General features: G+C 41.3%; 1 protein-coding gene across 2 annotated transcripts in view; it reads right to left on the bottom strand.

Annotated features, from left to right (window-relative positions):
• Positions 1–8,646: 8,646 nt before the first annotated feature.
• The window catches only part of LOC311147943 (cadherin-like protein 26), a 33,992-nt gene continuing 23,627 nt past the window's right edge, over positions 8,647–19,011 (bottom strand). The window contains exons 18-21 of one of the 2 annotated variants that reach the window (XR_014614830.1): positions 12,143–12,184; positions 11,923–11,994; positions 10,309–11,407; positions 8,647–8,819 (exon numbers count right to left, since the gene is read on the bottom strand). Coding sequence is in view for 1 of the 2 variants with exons in the window: in XM_084184791.1 (XP_084040917.1) it covers positions 11,201–11,407; positions 11,923–11,994; positions 12,143–12,184 (321 nt within the window). In the remaining variant the exon portion in view is untranslated. Of the gene's footprint in view, positions 8,820–8,899; positions 11,408–11,922; positions 11,995–12,142; positions 12,185–19,011 lie in introns of those variants that run through there. The other variant, XM_084184791.1, reaches the window with a different exon arrangement.

Genomic DNA, 19,011 nt, shown 5'->3' with positions numbered 1-19,011 from the left:
AAGTCAGCCTTGTTGGCAGCAGAACGGCAGTTCCAGAGGCTGCCTGAGACCTGGAACTCCAGGTGTGTGGTGCGTGCAGGGACCACCAGGTTAGAGAGGCAGCAGCCACGCGGTGTGAGGCGTTTGTGTAGCCTGTGCGGAGAGGAGAGAACAGGGATAGGCAGAGGCATAGTTGACAGGCTGTAGCAGATGGCTACAATAATGCAGAGGAGATCGGAATGAAATGAACTAAACATCTGGGAAAGGAGAGAGCAGGGCCTCCCTCACCAAAAAAATATAACTCTCCCAACTTCCACCTCAGAAACTATAATTGTTTCACTGAACCACCCGAATAAAACTCTCCCAACTTCCACTTTAGAAATTAGAATTGTTGTAAACTACAGCGGTTCAATGTTTCAAGGAATAGACTCAACTTACTTTATTCAGCTAGCTAACTATGACGCCATAGCTAACTAGCATGCTAGCATCCAATAACACACAGTTTAGCACCAATACTTGGTTACAACAAACTACCAATAGTGTGTTAACACAATTAACAGATAATTCGTGTCCGTGTCTAGTTCTTTCATAACGCAGCAATAATTAAACGTTGGCTAGCTAGCACAAATATATTGTATTTAGCTACCACAGTACAGCTAGCTGGTAGTGTTGGCTAGCTAGCAATGGCTGCTGTGTTGACTTTGTTTGAAAAACGGCTTCGCTGCGAACGAAATGTCTATCATTTTAATGGTAGGTTTATTTGAACAGTGAGAGACAGAATAACAACAACAAAAAAACAGAAAAACGCATGTCAAAAATGTTATGAATTGATTTGCATTTAATGAGGGGAATAAGTATTTGACCCCTCTGCAAAACATGACTTAGTACTTGGTGGCAAAACCCTTGTTGGCAATCACAGAGGTCAGACGTTTGTTGTAGTTGGCCACTAGGTTTGCACACATCTCAGGAGGGATTTTGTCCCACTCCTCTTTGCAGATCTTCTCCATGTCATTAAGGTTTCGAGGCTGATGTTTGGCAACTCAAACCTTCAGCTCCCTCCACAGATTTTCTATGGGATTAAGGTCTGGAGACTGGCTAGGCCACTCCAGGACCTTAATGTGCTTCTTCTTGAGCCACTACTTTGTTGCCTTGGCCATGTGTTTTGGGTCATTGTCATGCTGGAATACCCATCCACGACCCATTTTGCCCTGGCTGAGGGAAGGAGGTTCTCACCCAAGATTTGACGGTACATGGCCCCGTCCATCGTCCCTTTGATGCGGTGAAGTTGTCATGTCCCCTTAGCAGAAAAACACCCCCAAAGCATAATGTTTCCACCTCCATGTTTGACGGTGGGGATGGTGTTCTTGGGGTCATAGGCAGCATTCCTCCTCCTCCAAACACGTTGAGTTGAGTTGATGCCAAAGAACTCAATTTTGGTCTCATCTGACCACAACACTTTCACCCAGTTCTCCTCTGAATCATTCAGATGTTCATTGGCAAACTTCAGACGGGCCTGTATATGTGCTTTCTTGAGCAGGGGGACCTTGCGGGCGCTGCAGGATTTCAGTCCTTCACGGCGTAGTGTGTTACCAATTGTTTTCTTGTTGACTATGGTCCCAGCTGCTTTGAGATCATTGACAAGATCCTCCTGTGTAGTTCTGGGCTGATTCCTCACCGTTCTCATGATCATTGCAACTCCACGAGGTGAGATCTTGCATGTAGCCCCAGACCGAGGGAGATTGACAGTTATTTTGTGTTTCTTCCATTTGCGAATAATCGCACCAACTGTTGTCACCTTCTCACCAAGCTGCTTGGCGATGGTTTTGTAGCCCATTCCAGCCTTGTGTAGGTCTACAATCTTGTCCCTGACATCCCTGGAGAGCTCTTTGGTCTTGGCCATGGTGGAGAGTTTGGAATCTGATTGATTGATTGCTTCTGTGGACTGGTGTCTTTCATACAGGTAACAAACTGAGATTAGGAGCACTCCCTTTAAGAGTGTGCTCCTAATCTCAGCTCGTTACCTGTATAAAAGACACCTGGGAGCCAGAAATCTTTCTGATTGAGAGGGGGTCAAATACTTATTTCCCTCATTAAAATGCAAATCAATTTATAGCATTTTTTACATGCGTTTGTCTGGATTTTTTTGTTGTTATTCTGTCTCACTGTTCAAATAAACCTACCATTAAAATTATTGGATGATCATTATTTTGTCAGTGGGCAAACGTACAAAATCAGCAGGGGATCAAATACTTTTTTCCCTCACTGTATATAGATACTACAGTATGCCAAGTTGGTGTTACAAACAGAAAATGTGGGAGGGTAAGACTGGATGTGGTCAAAGTAAACAAAGTTACACAATTCAGCAACATTTCTGGAGAGGGAGGACCTCTTCAGATTTTGCAGTGAAGCATAGCGGGCACAGTTATGGCAGTTAGCTGGATGTTGACTGACGTAAAGCATTGCCAGGTATCTTGTCTATAATTACCTGATGAGTTGCCCATTTACTCGTACCTTTTTTCAGTCTCAAATGCCCAACACTAACCCCGATTGTCTTCTGTACTGAAACCATACTCCAATCTGTTACAGTACCATAACCTTCTTCTTTACAATACCCCTAAGGAGACCATGAAAGATTGTATAAATGCCCAAGCTCATACTGTTTCTCTCTATTGCTGCAGTTAAAAATATTATAATGCATAGCTTGCCATAACATCAGACAAAGTGTGTGTGTCAGTACAGTTGCTATAATCCTTGATTAATGGAAGTAGTGAAGGACCCACCCCTCAGTCAACCAGTTTAAACACATTCTCCTTTCCTGAACAAAACCAACAAGGGTGGTCCAAGACTGTATGGGAAATGAATTAATCTCCCATGTCATTTACTACTCTTAAATCATAGTTTACCAAATCATAGTTTACCAAACTACCAATTACTTGACACTGGAAGAAGTTAAGCTACACTAAAGATACCCTTAATAAAAATATAGTTTATTTAAATAAAGCTACTTTGAAAAAGTAATTCACTACATCCAAGCAACTGTACTTTGTGAAAACGTATCATATCTAAATCTGAAATGTCATAGAATACAAATTGCAAGAACAGTTCACTCTAGGGTCTTTTTATTTTTTATTTTTTTTTACATAATGTGTAATTTGGCCTATTAAACACAAAAAAATATGTTTCAAGTGAGAATTAGGTTGGTCTGATGCTGAAAAAGAAAGGAAATTCGGTAACACTTCAATTGTAACAAGAAGTGTAATTAATTGTAATAATTCATAGTAACACTGTAATAACAACATGTAACTGGTGGTAATTGCAGTCTGTAATTACAGAGGTGTAACAACGAATGCTTGTTACCATGCTTGTTACAAATGTTAAAGTTTTAAATAGCATCCCATCCAGTGGAGGCTCCTCAGAAGAGGAAGGGGAGGACCGTCCTCCTCAGTGAATTTCATTTAAAAAAAAATTGTGAATTTGTTTTAGATAAAACTATACTAAATATATTCACGTCACCAAATAATTGATTAAAACACACTGTTTTGCAATGCAGGTCTACAGTAGTCTCAGAAGCATTCTGTAGGGTAGCATCATGGTGTAGCCGGAGGACAGCTAGCTTCTGTCCTCCTCTGGGTACATTGACTTCAATACAAAACCTAGGAGGCTCATGGATCAGGGGTGTATTCATTGCACCGATTCTGTTGAAAAACGTTTCTTAAACAGAAGCTAACGAAACGAAACGGGGATAAACATACCTGAATTTCTCCAATAGAAACTCTCGTTTGCAACTGTTGGACTAATGATTACACCCTAGATCAGCTAGATGCAGGCAAGAGTGTGCAAGGCGGTATTGAATGTGTCACTGTCTGTCACTTTGATTACTCAAAATACTCTCGACCTGTGTACCTACACCACCGTTCAAAAGTTTGGGGTCACTTAGAAATGTCCATGTTTTCGAAAGAAAAGCAATTTTTTTGTCCATTAAAATAACATAGAATTGATCAGAAATACAGTGTAGACATTGTTAATGTTGTAAATGACTATTGTAGCTGGAAACGGCTGATTTTTAATGGTATATCTATATAGGCGTACAGAGGCCCATTATCAGCAAACAACAGTCCTGTGTTTCAATGGCACGTTGTGTTTGCTAACTGGCTCTAACCAGAATAGAAAGAGGAGTGGAAGGCCCCGGTGCACAATTGAGCAACAGGACAAATACATTAGAGTGTCTAGTTTGAGAAACAGGCTCCTCACATGTCCTCAACTGGCAGGGAGTAGTACACAGCGTTGTACGAGATCTTCAGTTTCTTGGCAATTTCTCGCATGGAATAGCCTTCATTTCACAGAACATGAATAGACTGATGAGTTACAGAAGAAAGTACTTTGTTTCTGGCCATTTTGAGCCTGTAATCGAACCCACAATTGCTGATGCTCCAAATACTCAACTAGTCTCAAGAAGGCCAGTTTTATTGCTTCTTTAATCAGCACAACAGTTTTCAGCTGTGCTAACATAATTGCAAAATAGTTTTCTAATGATCAATTAGCCTTTTAAAATGATAAACTTGGATTAGCAAACACAACGTGCCATTGGAACACAGGACTGATGTTTGCTGATAATGGGACCTATGTAGATATTCCATTAGAAATCAGCCGTTTCCAGCTACAATAGCCATTTACAAAATTAACAATGTCTACACTGTATTTCTGATCAATTTGATGTTATTTTAATGTACAAAAAATTGGTTTTATTTAGAAAACAAGGACATTTCTAAGTGATTGAGTAGGCCTATATCTTTGTTTAATCTAATTAATCAATTTATTAACAATATAAATCCTTATTATTTTGTAAGACATTTTTACATGTTGCAATAAAGTTGACTAAAGTATAAGCTCATCTTATGTTTGTTGGTATTGTAGTAAGTAATTACATTGAAATACACTTCTTTTAATCTAGCTAAATCCTGTGTAACGCCTATTAATTACATTAAACGTATGCAGATATTACATGTACTCTGTGGTGTACTAGTGTGTTTATTTTCTCACTTGGGTAGTGCTTCCAGAAGCTTTAAATTTAGGGACAGGTTGTCAGGATGAATAATGTACTATATACAGTACATTAGGAAAGTATTCAGACCCCTTGACTTTTTCCACATTTTGTTACACTACAGCCTTATTCTAATATATATATATATATATATATATATATATATATATATATATATATATATATATTTAAACAACATAAATCTACACACAATACCCCATAATGACCCATCTGTGTAAAGGTGAGACTCACAGACACGTACAGTACCAGTCAAAAGTTGAGTTGAGGTTGGGTGATTGTGGAGGCCAGGTCATCTGATGCAGCACTCCATCACTCTCCTTCTTGGTCAAATAGCCTTTACACAGCCTGGAGGTGTGTTGGGTCATTGTCCTGTTGAAAAACAAATGATAGTCCCACAAAGCGCAAACCAGATGGAATGGCGTATCGCTGCAGAATGCTGTGGTAGCCATGCTGGTTAAGTGTGACTTGAATTCTAAAAAAGTCACAGACAGTGTCACCAGCAAAGCACCCCCACACCATCACACCTCCTCCTCCATGCTTCATGGTGAGAACTACACATGCGGAGATCATCCGTTCACCTACTCTGCGTATCACAAAGACACGGCAGTTGGAACCAAAAATCTCAATTTTGAACTCATCAGATCAAAGGACAGATTTCCACCAGTCTAATGTCCATTGCTCGTGTTTCTTGGCCCAAGCAAGTCTATTTTTCTTATTGGTGTCCTTTAGTAGTGGTTTCTTTGCAGCAATTCGACCATGAAGGCCTGATTCACAAAGTCTCCTCTGAACAGTTGATGTTGAGATGTGTCTGTTACTTGAGCTCTGTGAAGCATTTATTTGGTTCTTTGGTCTTGGCCATAGTGGAGTTTGGAGTGTGACTGTTTGAGGTTGTGGACAGGTGTCTTTTATACTGATAACAAGTTCAAACAGGTGCCATTAATACAGGTAACGAGTGGAGGACAGAGGAGCCTCTTAAAGAAGAAGTTACAGGTCTGTGAGAGCCAGAATTCTTGCTTGTTTGTAGGTGACCAAATACTTATTTTCCACCATAATTTGCAAATAAAATCATTAAAAATCCTACAATGTGATTTTCTGGATGTTCTTTTCTCATTTTGTCTGTCATAGTTGACGTGTACCTATGATGAAAATTACAGGCCTCTCTCATCTTTTTAAGTGGGAGAACTTGCACAATTGGTGGCTGACTAAATACTTTTTTTCCCCACTGTACCACTTTGTCTCGAGCATCCACAGTGAGGGTAGATCAGAGCATATGTGCATGATTCAGACTCAGTTTGCTGAGGGATCATTAGAACAATGTATCTGTCACGCCCTGGCTCTGGGGACTCTTATATGTTGAGCCAGGGTGTGTAGGGTCTATGTTTTGTGTTCTATGTTCAGTTTCTAGTTCATGTGTTTTCTAGGTTGGCCGGGGTGGTTCTCAATCAGAGGCAACGAGAATTAGCTGTTGCTTGTTGTCTCTGATTGGGAACCATACTTAGGCAGCCTGTTTTGCACTTGTGTTTTGTGGGATCTTGTTCCGTGTTGGTTTGTGTTCATGACCGAGGACTTCACGTTTCGTTTTGTTGTTTTGTATTTTGTATCGTGTTGCTAGGACACTATTAAAGAGATGTACGCATATCACGCTGCACCTTGGTCCGTTTCATCCACTGTTTGTGACGAGCGTGACAGTATCAAACGGGCAGACCCATTCAAAGTGAAGCTTATATGAATATGGTGAAATCCTTTTTTATTTAGTCAACTTGTAAAGTTGCATGTGTTAAGTAAAAGTAAAAGACGTCAGTAAAAGTGGGCAATATGAGTAGCTCTGTACTGATAACAATATTTATGTATTTCTTTAATTTTTTATTTTTTTTTACATCACTTGACAGTGAACAAACTGTGGCCGGGTAAGATATGTGTAGTGCCGGAACCACACAAAATGACCTCCTCTGTCGTCCACAAAGCTGTTACAGAAGGTACAGTGAGGGAAAAAAGTATTTGATCCCCTGCTGATTTTGTACGTTTGCCCACTGACAAAGAAATTATCAGTCCATAATTTTAATGGTAGATTTATTTGAAAAGTGAGAGACAGAATAACAACAAAAAAATCCAGGAAAACGCATGTCAAAAATGTTAAAAATTAATTTGCATTTTAAGTAGGGAAATGAGTATTTTACCCCCTCTCAATCAGAAAGATTTCTGGCTCCCAGGTGTCTTTTATGAAGGTAACGAGCAGAGATTAGGAGCACACTCTTAAAGGGAGTGCTCCTAATCTCAGCTTGTTACCTGTATAAAAGACACCTGTCCACAGAAGCAATCAATCAATCAGATTCCAAACTCTCCACCATGGCCAAGACCAAAGAGCTCTCCAAAGATGTCAGGGACAAGATTGTAGACCTACACAAGGCTGGAATGGGCTACAAGATCATCGCCAAGCAGCTTGGTGAGAAGGTTACAACAATTGGTGCGATTATTCGCAAATGGAAGAAACACAAAAGAACTGTCAATCTCCCTCGGCCTGGGGCTCCATGCAAGATCTCACCTCGTGGAGTTGTAATGATCATGAGAACGGTGAGGAATCAGCCCAGAACTACATGGGAGGATCTTGTCAATGATCTCAAGGCAGCTGGGACCATAGTCACCAAGAAAACAATTGGTAACACACTACGCCGTGAAGGACTGAAATCCTGCAGTGCCGCAAGGTCACCCTGCTCAAGAAAGCACATATACATGCCTGTCTGAAGTTTGCCAATGAACATCTGAATGATTCAGAGGAGAACTGGGTGAAAGTGTTGTGGTCAGATGAGACCAGAATGGAGCTCTTTGGCATCAACTCAACTCGCAGTGTTTGGAGGAGGAGAAATGCTGCCTATGACCCCAAGAACACCATCCCCACCATCAAACATGGGGGTGTTTTTCTGCTAATGGGACAGGACAACTTCACCGCATCAAAGGGACGATGGACGGGGCTATGTACCATCAAATGTTGGGTGAGAACATACTTCCCTCAGCCAGGGCATTGAAAATGGGTCGTGGATGGGTATTCCAGCATGACAATGACCCAAAACACACGGCCAAGGCAACAAAGGAGTGGCTCAAGAAGAAACACATTAAGGTCCTGGAGTGGCCTAGCCAGTCTCCAGACCTTAATCCCATAGAAAATCTGTGGAGGGAGCTGAAGATTTGAGTTGCCAAACGTCAGCCTCGAAACCTTAATGACTTGGAGAAGATCTGCAAAGAGGAGTGGGACAAAATCCCTCCTGAGATTTGTGCAAACCTAGTGGCAAACTACAAGAAACGTCTGACCTCTGTGATTGCCAACAAGGGTTTTGCCACCAACTAAGTCATGTTTTGCAGAGGGGTGAAATACTTTTTTCCTTCATTAAAATTCAAATCAATTTATAACATTTTTGACATGCGTTTTTCTGGATATTTTTGTTGTTATTCTGTCTCTCACTGTTCAAATAAACCTACCATTAAAATTAGAGACTGACCATGTCTTTGTCAGTGGGCAAACGTACAAAATCAGCAGGGGATCAAATACTTTTTTCCCTCACTGTATGTACGTTTTACCAATAACTCAAGGTTCAGACAGGAAACGGCATGCATTTGTTTAACCATTTATTAGAAAAGATTATAATACATGCAATATGTTAGTCTTGATGTTAGGCTCTGCTCTTTCGGGGTATCTCACTGCCAGAGTGTATACAGTGGGGAAAAAAAGTATTTAGTCAACCACCAATTGTGCAAGTTCTCCCACTTATAAGATGAGAGAGGCCTGTAATTTTCATCATAGGTACACGCCAACTATGACAGACAAATTGAGATTTTTTTTCTCCAGAAAATCACATTGTAGGATTTTTAATGAATTTATTTGCAAATTATGGTGGAAAATAAGTATTTGGTCACCTACAAATAAGCAAGATTTCTGGCTCTCACAGACCTGTAACTTCTTCTTTAAGAGGCTCCTCTGTCCTCCACTCGTTACCTGTATTAATGGCACCTGTTTGAACTTGTTATCAGTATAAAAGACACCTGTCCACAACCTCAAACAGTCACACTCCAAACTCCACTATGGCCAAGACCAAAGAGCTGTCAAAGGACACCAGAAACAAAATTGTAGACCTGCACCAGGCTGGGAAGACTGAATCAGCAATAGGTAAGCAGCTTGGTTTGAAGAAATCAACTGTGGGAGCAATTATTAGGAAATGGAAGACATACAAGACCACTGATAATCTCCCTCGATCTGGGGCTCCACGCAAGATCTCACCCCGTGGGGTCAAAATGATCACAAGAACGGTGAGCAAAAATCCCAGAACCACACGGGGGGACCTAGTGAATGACCTGCAGAGAGCTGGGACCAAAGTAACAAAGCCTACCATCAGTAACACACTACGCCGCCAGGGACTCAAATCCTACAGTGCAGACGTGTCCCCCTGCTTAAGCCAGTACATGTCCAGGCCCGTCTGAAGTTTGCTAGAGTGCATTTGGATGATCCAGAAGAGGATTGGGAGAATGTCATATGGTCAGATGAAACCAAAATAGAACTTTTTGGTAAAAACTCAACTCGTCGTGTTTGGAGGACAAAGAATGCTGAGTTGCATCCAAAGAACACCATACCTACTGTGAAGCATGGGGGTGGAAACATCATGCTTTGGGGCTGTTTTTCTGCAAAGGGACCAGGACGACTAATCTGTGTAAAGGAAAGAATGAATGGGGCCATGTATCGTGAGATTTTGAGTTAAAACCTCCTTCCATCAGCAAGGGCATTGAAGATTAAACGTGGCTGGGTCTTTCAGCATGACAATGATCCCAAACACACCGCCCGGGCAACGATGGAGTGGCTTCGTAAGAATCATTTCAAGGTCCTGGAGTGGCCTAGCCAGTCTCCAGATCTCAACCCCATAGAAAATCTTTGGAGGGAGTTGAAAGTCTGTGTTGCCCAGCGACAGCCCCAAAACATCACTGCTCTAGAGGAGATCTGCATGGAGGAATGGGCCAAAATAACAGCAACAGTGTGTGAAAACCTTGTGAAGACTTACAGAAAACGTTTGACCTGTGTCATTGCCAACAAAGGGTATATAACAAAGTATTGAGAAACTTTTGTTATTGACCAAATACTTATTTTCCACCATAATTTGCATATAAATTCATAAAAAATCCTACAATGTGATTTTCTGGATTTTTTTTCTCATTTTGTCTGTCATAGTTGACGTGTACCTATGATGAAAAATATAGGCCTCTCTCATCTTTTTAAGTGGGAGAACTTGCACAATTGGTGGCTGACTAAATACTTTTTTTCCCCACTGTATCATGTTAAGATAATAATAATTACAGGCAGTGAGCAAGGTACGCTGTACCAATCCCTTAGCAGGAAGGAAAAACAGAACCAAACAGGTAACATATCATACGGAGTGGATGATGGACATCCACAAATTAATACATATCATACGAAACGTAACATATGATACTAAATAAAGGGAGACAGATTTCCATTTACTATGTTACGTCTACCCCTGAGTCCAGGTTGACCACACAGCTAGTACGATACTACTCCAGGGAGGTCAAGAAATGTTTTTTTAAGCAACTTGGGTAAATCCATATCCAAAGCAGAAAAAGGTTATAAAAAGTATCATTCACACAACTGTAAAGCTCCCACAGAAGTGATGTTGACATTTCCATCAAAGTGTTAGCATTGAAGTTAATCCCATTCTGGCATAACCAGTAGAGCAAGAGATTGTAAAATACTATTGAAAGTACTGTGAAGCGTAGCAATGATAATATCACATATAACATAACAAAACAATCACCATACAAACACACCCGGTCCTGTCAAAACCGAAATCCATAAAGCCATCCAAGCATGATGCGGTTTATTCAGTACAGTAAGGTCATCATTCATTATGTCAGGCAAAAATGTCAGAAGTGTCTCTCCCAGTCCCTCTTTTGGGTAAAAGCCAATCCACAACAGTTTTGGTCTTTAAGAAAATGTCACACTGACGTCGACAACGCAAAGCTTGATCCAAAATCCCAATAGAGGAAGTTTGGTGTAAATGTGTCCTCTTCTCCAACTAATAGGTAATCACCCCATTCACCTCAAACAGGGGACGATGACAGACGTGTCTAATAATCATCTCCCAGCCAGGTGTGTGTGTGTGTCTACAGCCTAATGTTCCTCTTCTGCATGTCCTCGTGACAGATGCCCCCCAGGGTGTTGAACTTTGACCCCAGGTCCTCTAGGAACTTCAAGTCATCCCCTAGGTTGCTTAGCGATAGCTCATCCAGCGACTGGCAATTGCTGCCTCTCCCCTCGTAGCCGTACTCGTAGGATTGGTAGTCCATCTCATCTCCAATCATATACAGCCTCTGGGGAATGAACACGCCAACGGTAGAGGATGTTAACTATTACATTTTTACATAATTAAATGTTTACAAGATCTTTAAAAAACTCTCAATACTAGTAACTAAATAAGTACTTATAATAGATCCATGGGAGGGATATTTCTTATATTAAAGAATGTTTGTAGTAACAAAAAGACAAATATCGCCACCATTAGTTACTGTTTTCAAGACCACACGGTGCATCATACACATCTTGACATAATTGTCTGTCTCTGTTCTCACGGCACACGCTACTTGTGACATTTTCCCTCGTATTGTACAAACACCTGGTGTTACACAACACTCTCCCACGCTAATACAAAGGAGTTGTGCTAAAATGCCTCATAGTGAGGGTTACGGGTCTCATTTTGGGATTACACATGGGCTGGCCTGAGGTGGTTCCCCCTCTGGGGCCCACAGTTCCCTCTCTGGGGCCCTTGGGCCAGTGTACACACAACCGGTTCTGTAATGGCTGTGCTTCTGAGGGGCAGGTGTCTTACCCGGTCTATGTGCTCTGAGATGTGCTGGTCCGACAGCAGGCTGAAGGAGCGAGAATACCTCGAAGAGTTATTCTAAGGAGAGAAGGGAGGAGCCCGTGAAAACACAGGAAAACAAACATGGAGGATTGATGGAGGAACAACAGTTTATGTAGTGTGTATGTGTTAATGGTGGGGTGTCAAGTAGACCAGATTCTGATAGTTACTGCACAGCAACACTTACCCTCATGGTATTGTTCCTGCTTGTAGTCCACTTCTGGTACTGCTGTTAGAAAATACATATTCACATTGTTGATATGAGAATGATCGACTGCATTAATGCACCCACTTCACTGTATAAAACCTTGATAACCTGTAGTTAATGTAATAACCTGTCATAAATTGTATCTCTACAACTGTCGAATCATATACAGTGCCTCCAGACTTATTCCACATTTTGTTGTATTACATCCTGAATTTAAAATTGATTAAATATATATATTTTCTCACCAATCTACACACAATACCCCATAATGACAAAGTGAAAACTTATTTAGAATTTCTTGCACTTGTATTAAAAATGAAATACAGAAATATCTCAATTACATAAGTATTCACACCCCTGAGTCAATACATGTTATAATCACCTTTGGCAGCGATTACAGCTGTGAGTCTTTCTGGGTAAGTCTCTAAGAGCTTTGCACACCTAGATTGTACAATATTTGCACATTATTCTTTAAAAAATTCTTCAACCTCCATCAAGTTGGTTCTTGATCATTGCTAGACAGCCATTTTCAAGTCTTGCCAAAGATTTCCACTCAGGAACATTCAATGTCGTCTTGGTAAGAAACTCCAAGCTCATCATTAAGCTTGGGGCCCTGGGTCTGAACCCCGCCTTCTGCAAGTGGGTCCTGGACTTCTTGATGGGGTGCCCCCAGCTGGTGAAGGTAGGAAACAACATCTCCACTACGCTGATCCTCAACACAGGGACCCCACAAGGGTGCGTGCTCAGCCTCCTCTTATACTCCCTGTTCACCAATGACTGCGTGTCCACGAACGCCTCCAACTCAATCATCAAGTTTGCAGACGACACAACAGTATTAGGCCTGATTACCAGCAATGACGAGACAGACTACAGGGAGGAAGTGAGGACCCTGGCGGAGTGGTGGCAGGAAAATAACCTCTCCCTCAACGTCAACAAAATGAAGGAGCTAATTGTGGACTTCTAGACACAGCAGAGGGAGCACGCCCCTGTCCACATCGACGGGACCGCAGTGGAGAAGGTGAAAAGCTTCAAGTTCCTTGATGTACACATCAATGATAATCTGAAATTGTCCATCCACACATACAGTGTGGTGAAGAAGGCACAATAGTGCCTCTTCAACCTCAGGAGGCTGAAGAAATTCGGCATGGCCCCCTCACAAACCTTTACAGATGCACAATTGAGAGCATCCTGTCGGGCTGTATCACCGCCTGATACGGCAACTGCACCCCCCGCAACCGCAGGGTACTCCAGAAGGTGGTGCGGTCTGCCCGACACATCACCGGGGACACATTGCCTTCCCTCCAGGACATTTCGCTACACCCGCAATAACATCTGCTAAATATGTGTATGTGACCAATACAATTTGATTTGATTTGTATATTTGGCCATGTGTTTTAGGTCGTTGTCCTGCTGAAAGGCAAATTTGTCTCCCAGTGTCTGTTGGAAAGCAGACTGAACCAGGTGTTCCTCTAGGATTTTGCTTGTGCTTAGCTCTATTCCATTAATTTTTATCCCAAAAAACTCCCTAGTCCTTCCTTGCCGATGACAAGCATACCCATACCATGATGCAACCACCACCATGCTTGAAAATAGAGTGGTACTCAGTGATGTGTTGTGTTGGATTTGCCCCAAACATATCGCTTTGTATTTAGGACATTAAGTTAATTTCTTTGTCACATCTTTAGTGTTTTATTGCAAACAGGATGCATGTTTTGGAATATTTTCATTCTGTACAGGTTTCTTTCTTTTCCCTCTGTTATTTAGGTTAGTATTGTGGAGTAACTACAATGTTTATCCATCCTCAGTTTTCTCCTATCACAGCCATTGAACTCTGTAACTGTTTTAAAGTCACCATTGGCCTCATGGTGGAATCCCTGAGCGGTTTCCTTCTTCTCTGGCAACTGAGTTAGGAAGGACGCCTGTATCTTAGTAGTGACTGGGTGTATTGATACACGATCCAAAGTGTAATTGATAACTTCACCATGCTAAAAGGGCTATTCAATATCTGCTTCTTTTATTTTTACCCATCTACCAATAGGTGCCCTTCTTTGCGAGGCATTGAAAAACCTCCCTGGTCTTTGTGGTTGAATCTGTGTTTGAAATTCACTGCTTGGGACATTCCAAAAATATATACAGTGAGGGAAAAAAGTATTTGATCCCCTGCTGATTTGTACGTTTGCCCACTAACAAAGAAATGATCAGTCTATAATTGTAATGGAGGGTTTATTTGAACAGTGATAGACAGAATAACAACAAAAAAAAATTATAAATTGATTTGCATTTTAATGAGGGAAATAAGTATTTGACCCCCTCTCAATCAGAAAGATTTCTGGCTCCCAGGTGTCTTTTATACAGGTAACGAGCTGAGATTAGGAGCACACTCTTTTTTGCTCCTAATCTCAGCTTGTTGCCTGTATAAAAGACACCTGTCCACAGAAGCAATCAATCAATCAGATTCCAAACTCTCCACCATGGCCAAGACCAAAGAGCTCTCCAATGATGTCAGGGACAAGATTGTAGACCTACACAAGGCTGGAATGGGCTACAAGAACATCGCCAAGCAGCTTGGTGAGAAGGTGACAACAGTTGGTGCGATTATTCGCAAATGGAAGAAACACAAAAGAACTGTCAATCTCCCTTAGTGACATACTGGGTTCAGCCTTCAAGGTACAGTATTATTTCATCCATCTCAAGGCATCGGGGGAAAAGTTGAACTTGGACAGTTTTGTGATGAGAACCTCATGGTTAACAGTATCAAAGGCTTTCCTTAGGTCTAGAAATACAGCCCCAACAACGCCCCCTTTGTCCATCTTGGACTTCACATTTTCCAGAAGAAAGCAGTTGGCCATTTCTGTGGAGTGGTTTGCTCTGAAGCCAAACTGCATGGAGTGTAATGTGAAGGGGCTGTTGTTGAGGTGGGCAATCAGTTGCTCTGCTCCACACTTTTCAGCAACCTTCGACACCACAGGTAGTATACTAATGGGCCTGTAGTTACTCACGTCAGCAGAGTCAACTGATTTAAAGATGGGCATTATAATGGCCGACCTCCAGACCCTTGGAAACACCCCCTGACCAATAAACGTGTTGGTGACCTTAGTAATGGGGCCAGTGAGTGACTCTTTGTAGTTTTAAGAAAGGTAGAGTCCAGCCCAAACACATATTTGTCTTTAGATTTCTTTAGTGAGCTAATCACCTTGTTCACCTCTGACTCAGAAACCTCCCTTATTGTGAAGACAGGTTGAGTCTCATTCACTGGCGCTGAGCCCAAGTAACCAGTGGAGAAGTTATGCTTCAGTACCTTGACAGAGACAACAAAGTATGAGTTGAAGCCTGTTGCTATTTCGACTGCATTCTGTGTTAGACTGCCATTCACATTGATTTCTGGTCTTTTTACAGTGTTGCTATTGTCTTGCCCTGTCAACTTCTTTAGATTCTCCCAGATCAATTTTGAATTTTCCTTAGCTTCACCAATTATGTTAATAAAAAAAGTTTTGCCTTGGCCTATCTGATTTCTTTCATCACCTTATTTATCAATATGGTAAACCTACATCCATCATGCTCTAATTTGGACTTTAGGGATGTTTTTAGTGCATGAGCTCATTCTTTCATCAGTTTCTCCATTTAGCCAAGGAAGTGCTCTTTTGGCCAGGTTTGGATTTGGTTTTCCTTGTAGCCATTTGTAGTCTGGATTGTGGATAGAAAAACCTGACTGTCAGCTTCCACATTTGAATAGGATAGAAGATCATTCCAGTTAACTCACCCTTAGGTATTCTGAGTTGATCAGGCTTAATAACACTAGAGAGGTAAAACATGTTCAGTAGAGAGGTTAACCCTGTTCAGTAGAGGTTAAACCTCTTCTTAGAAAGCTGTCTGGCTATAAGTGTCACATTATAACCATAGTAACCATGTAGAATTATTTAGTCACTCTCTGGTTTATTAATAACCAACAGATCTAGCTGTGTGAGGTCAAAGGTATTGTAGTGGTAGTGGTGTGTATTCATGGATGCCAAGGAAAGCCAGGCTTCCCCAAAGAATTTACCAAAAATTAATTTAAAAAATCCCGTATATTTCGTCTCTGTGTTTCATAATTTTCCTTCGATTTGCAAGAGGCTGAATGTACAGTATCTAAATGGAGAAAGCATCAGAGTAGGCGAAACAGCGCTCCTCTGTCTCTGTATGTGTAAGCCATCTATCTGATGCTGTCTGGTCAAAAAGAGTATGACATTGTTGCCACCCGTAGCATTGCATGCAAGGGAAGCCAGCGAGCATTTGGCCTCCCTTGATAAAAAAAGTATAAAATAATAGCCAATAGCTAAACTGAGTGAGCTCAAATGTGAATGGTCCTGGCGCACCAAAGAAAAGTGTCAAGGGAAGCCAGTTTGGATTTGGCTTCACTCCAATCACATCACATCGAGAGCAATACGTCATTGACAGAAACAACTTGAATTGTTGCCTCTTGCTGTGTTGTTGTACTCCGGTGGCTAGCTAGATAGCTATAATTGTCCCTTTCATAAATTAGCCATGGATGGACTTGTGGCTTTACTTCATTCTCCACACTGGCTAATAATTATAATGGTGATTCTGATCCAACCATACATTCATACATTGTGCCCCTTGCCTGAGAGGATGGAAGTTCAATATGTAGCTAGATGTTGAAGGCAATGTTAACTAGCTAATGTTGCCTATGAAAGGAAGTTAGGCTAGCGAGCAAGCATTTTAGCCAGGTAGCCTAGGACAACAAAAAATAAATGCTTGTATTGTATGACGGTTGAGGTTGGACAGGGTCATAGACTTTCATGTTTTGTCAACATGAAAGAGAGGAGGATGGCGTTGGCATTTCTCTAGAAGTAGGGTGAGTCAGCATGTTTTTTCTACTTGCACGAACGCACACGCAGAACACACACACACACACACACACTCAGAAATCATGGACAGTCTTTGTGGTTCTAAATCAATAGTGTTTAGTAGTCCGAAAATGTCAGAAACATTAACTTGCTTTACCATGCTATAGGTCATGTAACTGTTTGTTACATGCAAAATGCTTTGTGGACTTCACCGGACAGAGGTTGATCTCTGTGGTTGAATTTATTCTGCCCCTGTGTCTTCTTATTGTCTTGGCATTAGGCTTATATATCACGGGCGCAAGACATATGAACTAACAGGGTATAGAGCAAACAACACAATTATCACAACACATATGTTGTAATATGGCTTTTTTTTCTGGCTTCACTTCCCCAGTGATTTTACCCACACACAGCTACTGCCCTTGGGGTCCCAAGGACCGAGTTTGGAAAATCCTGTTCTAGTTCATTATCACATGACCACTCAATTTGTTTACATCGGATTTGTTCTTTAATGTAAATCATCAGACCCCCTCCTCTTCCTACAATCTTCTCTCCTGAAAACATTGTAGACGGGTACAATCAAAGCAGCAAATGGAACATTTTTATGGAGCCATGTCTCTGAAAGGCAGAGGAAGTCAAGGTTGGAGTCCTTGAAAATATGTTGAATTCGACAACTTTTTGGAATGACACTGCGAATGTTCACGTACCCCCCTAGTAGTCACTTGGGCTTAGCTCGTGGGTCCCAGATGACTTGAGAGTGATTGACAGTTTGAAAAAATATATATTTTCGGTGTTTTCTGACTGCTGGGTTTAGGCCATTTTGTTTTGATTGGGGGCAGTTTGGTAGTGCAATTAACTATCCCTCGCAATTGCACTGGATGCGGGGAATTAATTCAAACAGCTTGCGTGCCAGAAGCAGAGTCAAGAATCACGTATAACGACTTGTATACAGCATGTTTGGACAGTCAAAGTTTGTCTTGGAGCCGGGCGACTCAAGAGAAATCATGGGACCATAGCACTCCACTGCCATGCACTGCTTTCTACTCCGGTGAGTATCGCTGGCTTGGTGGTGTTAGTCCCAGCCCATCCCTGGAGAGCAGGAGGGTAGTCAACAGGTAGCTTAGCAGTTTCAAAAAGGTGTTGAAGGACTTGTTTGTTACTCCCAAGTGATTCAGTCAAGTAGGAAGCGAGGTAGACTTTGTCATTAATCAGGACATCATGCTGTGTACTGTCCGGAGATGGCATTTCCCGACGCCGACAGTAGATTGATTGTGTCATCCCAGCAAGGATGCACTGAGATTATCAGTAGAGCACAGCTACCTAGCTGACAATTGTGTCCATGTACTGGAGATAAAACGCATAATTGCGCTTTAAATCTTTTCAAGTTATTTAGCTGGGGTCAGCGTACACAACCTGGTCTCAGAGCATTTTGTATTATTCTGTATTATTTGTATTATTCTGTACCTAAATCCGAGACACTCGGATTTTGCCTTAAATAACCAGATGGTTATTTAAGGCAAAACGAAAGGCGGGTGGTTGGTCGGAGTGGTCATATAACGCGAATGTCTAGCAACCTAAAGGTTGCGAGTTTGAATCTCATAACGGACAACTTTAGCATTTTAGCTAATTAACAACTTTTCAATTACTTACTACTTTTTAGCTACTTTGCAACTACTTAGAATGTTAGCTAACCCTTCCCCTAAACTTAACCCTTTTAGCTAACCCTTCCCCTAACCCTAATCTTAACCATCTAACCTAACTCCTAAACTTAACCCTAAACTTAACACTAACCCCTAACCCTAACCCCTAGCCTTGCTAACATTAGCGAGCTAGCTAACATTAGCCACCTACCTAGAATTCTTAAAATATCATACATTTGCAAATTCGTAACATATTGTACGTTTGCAAATATATTGTAGTTTGCTAATTCACAACATATAATATGAATTGTAATTCGTAACATATCAGATGAAATGGGTGATGGATATCAACAAATTAATGCAT

The sequence above is a fragment of the Coregonus lavaretus genome, assembly GCF_964263955.1.
Source record: "Coregonus lavaretus genome assembly, chromosome: 20".
Taxonomy (NCBI): Eukaryota; Metazoa; Chordata; class Actinopteri; order Salmoniformes; family Salmonidae; genus Coregonus; species Coregonus lavaretus.
Note: the sequence above shows the minus strand (reverse complement) of the source record. Positions and strands in the feature narration are given on the sequence as shown.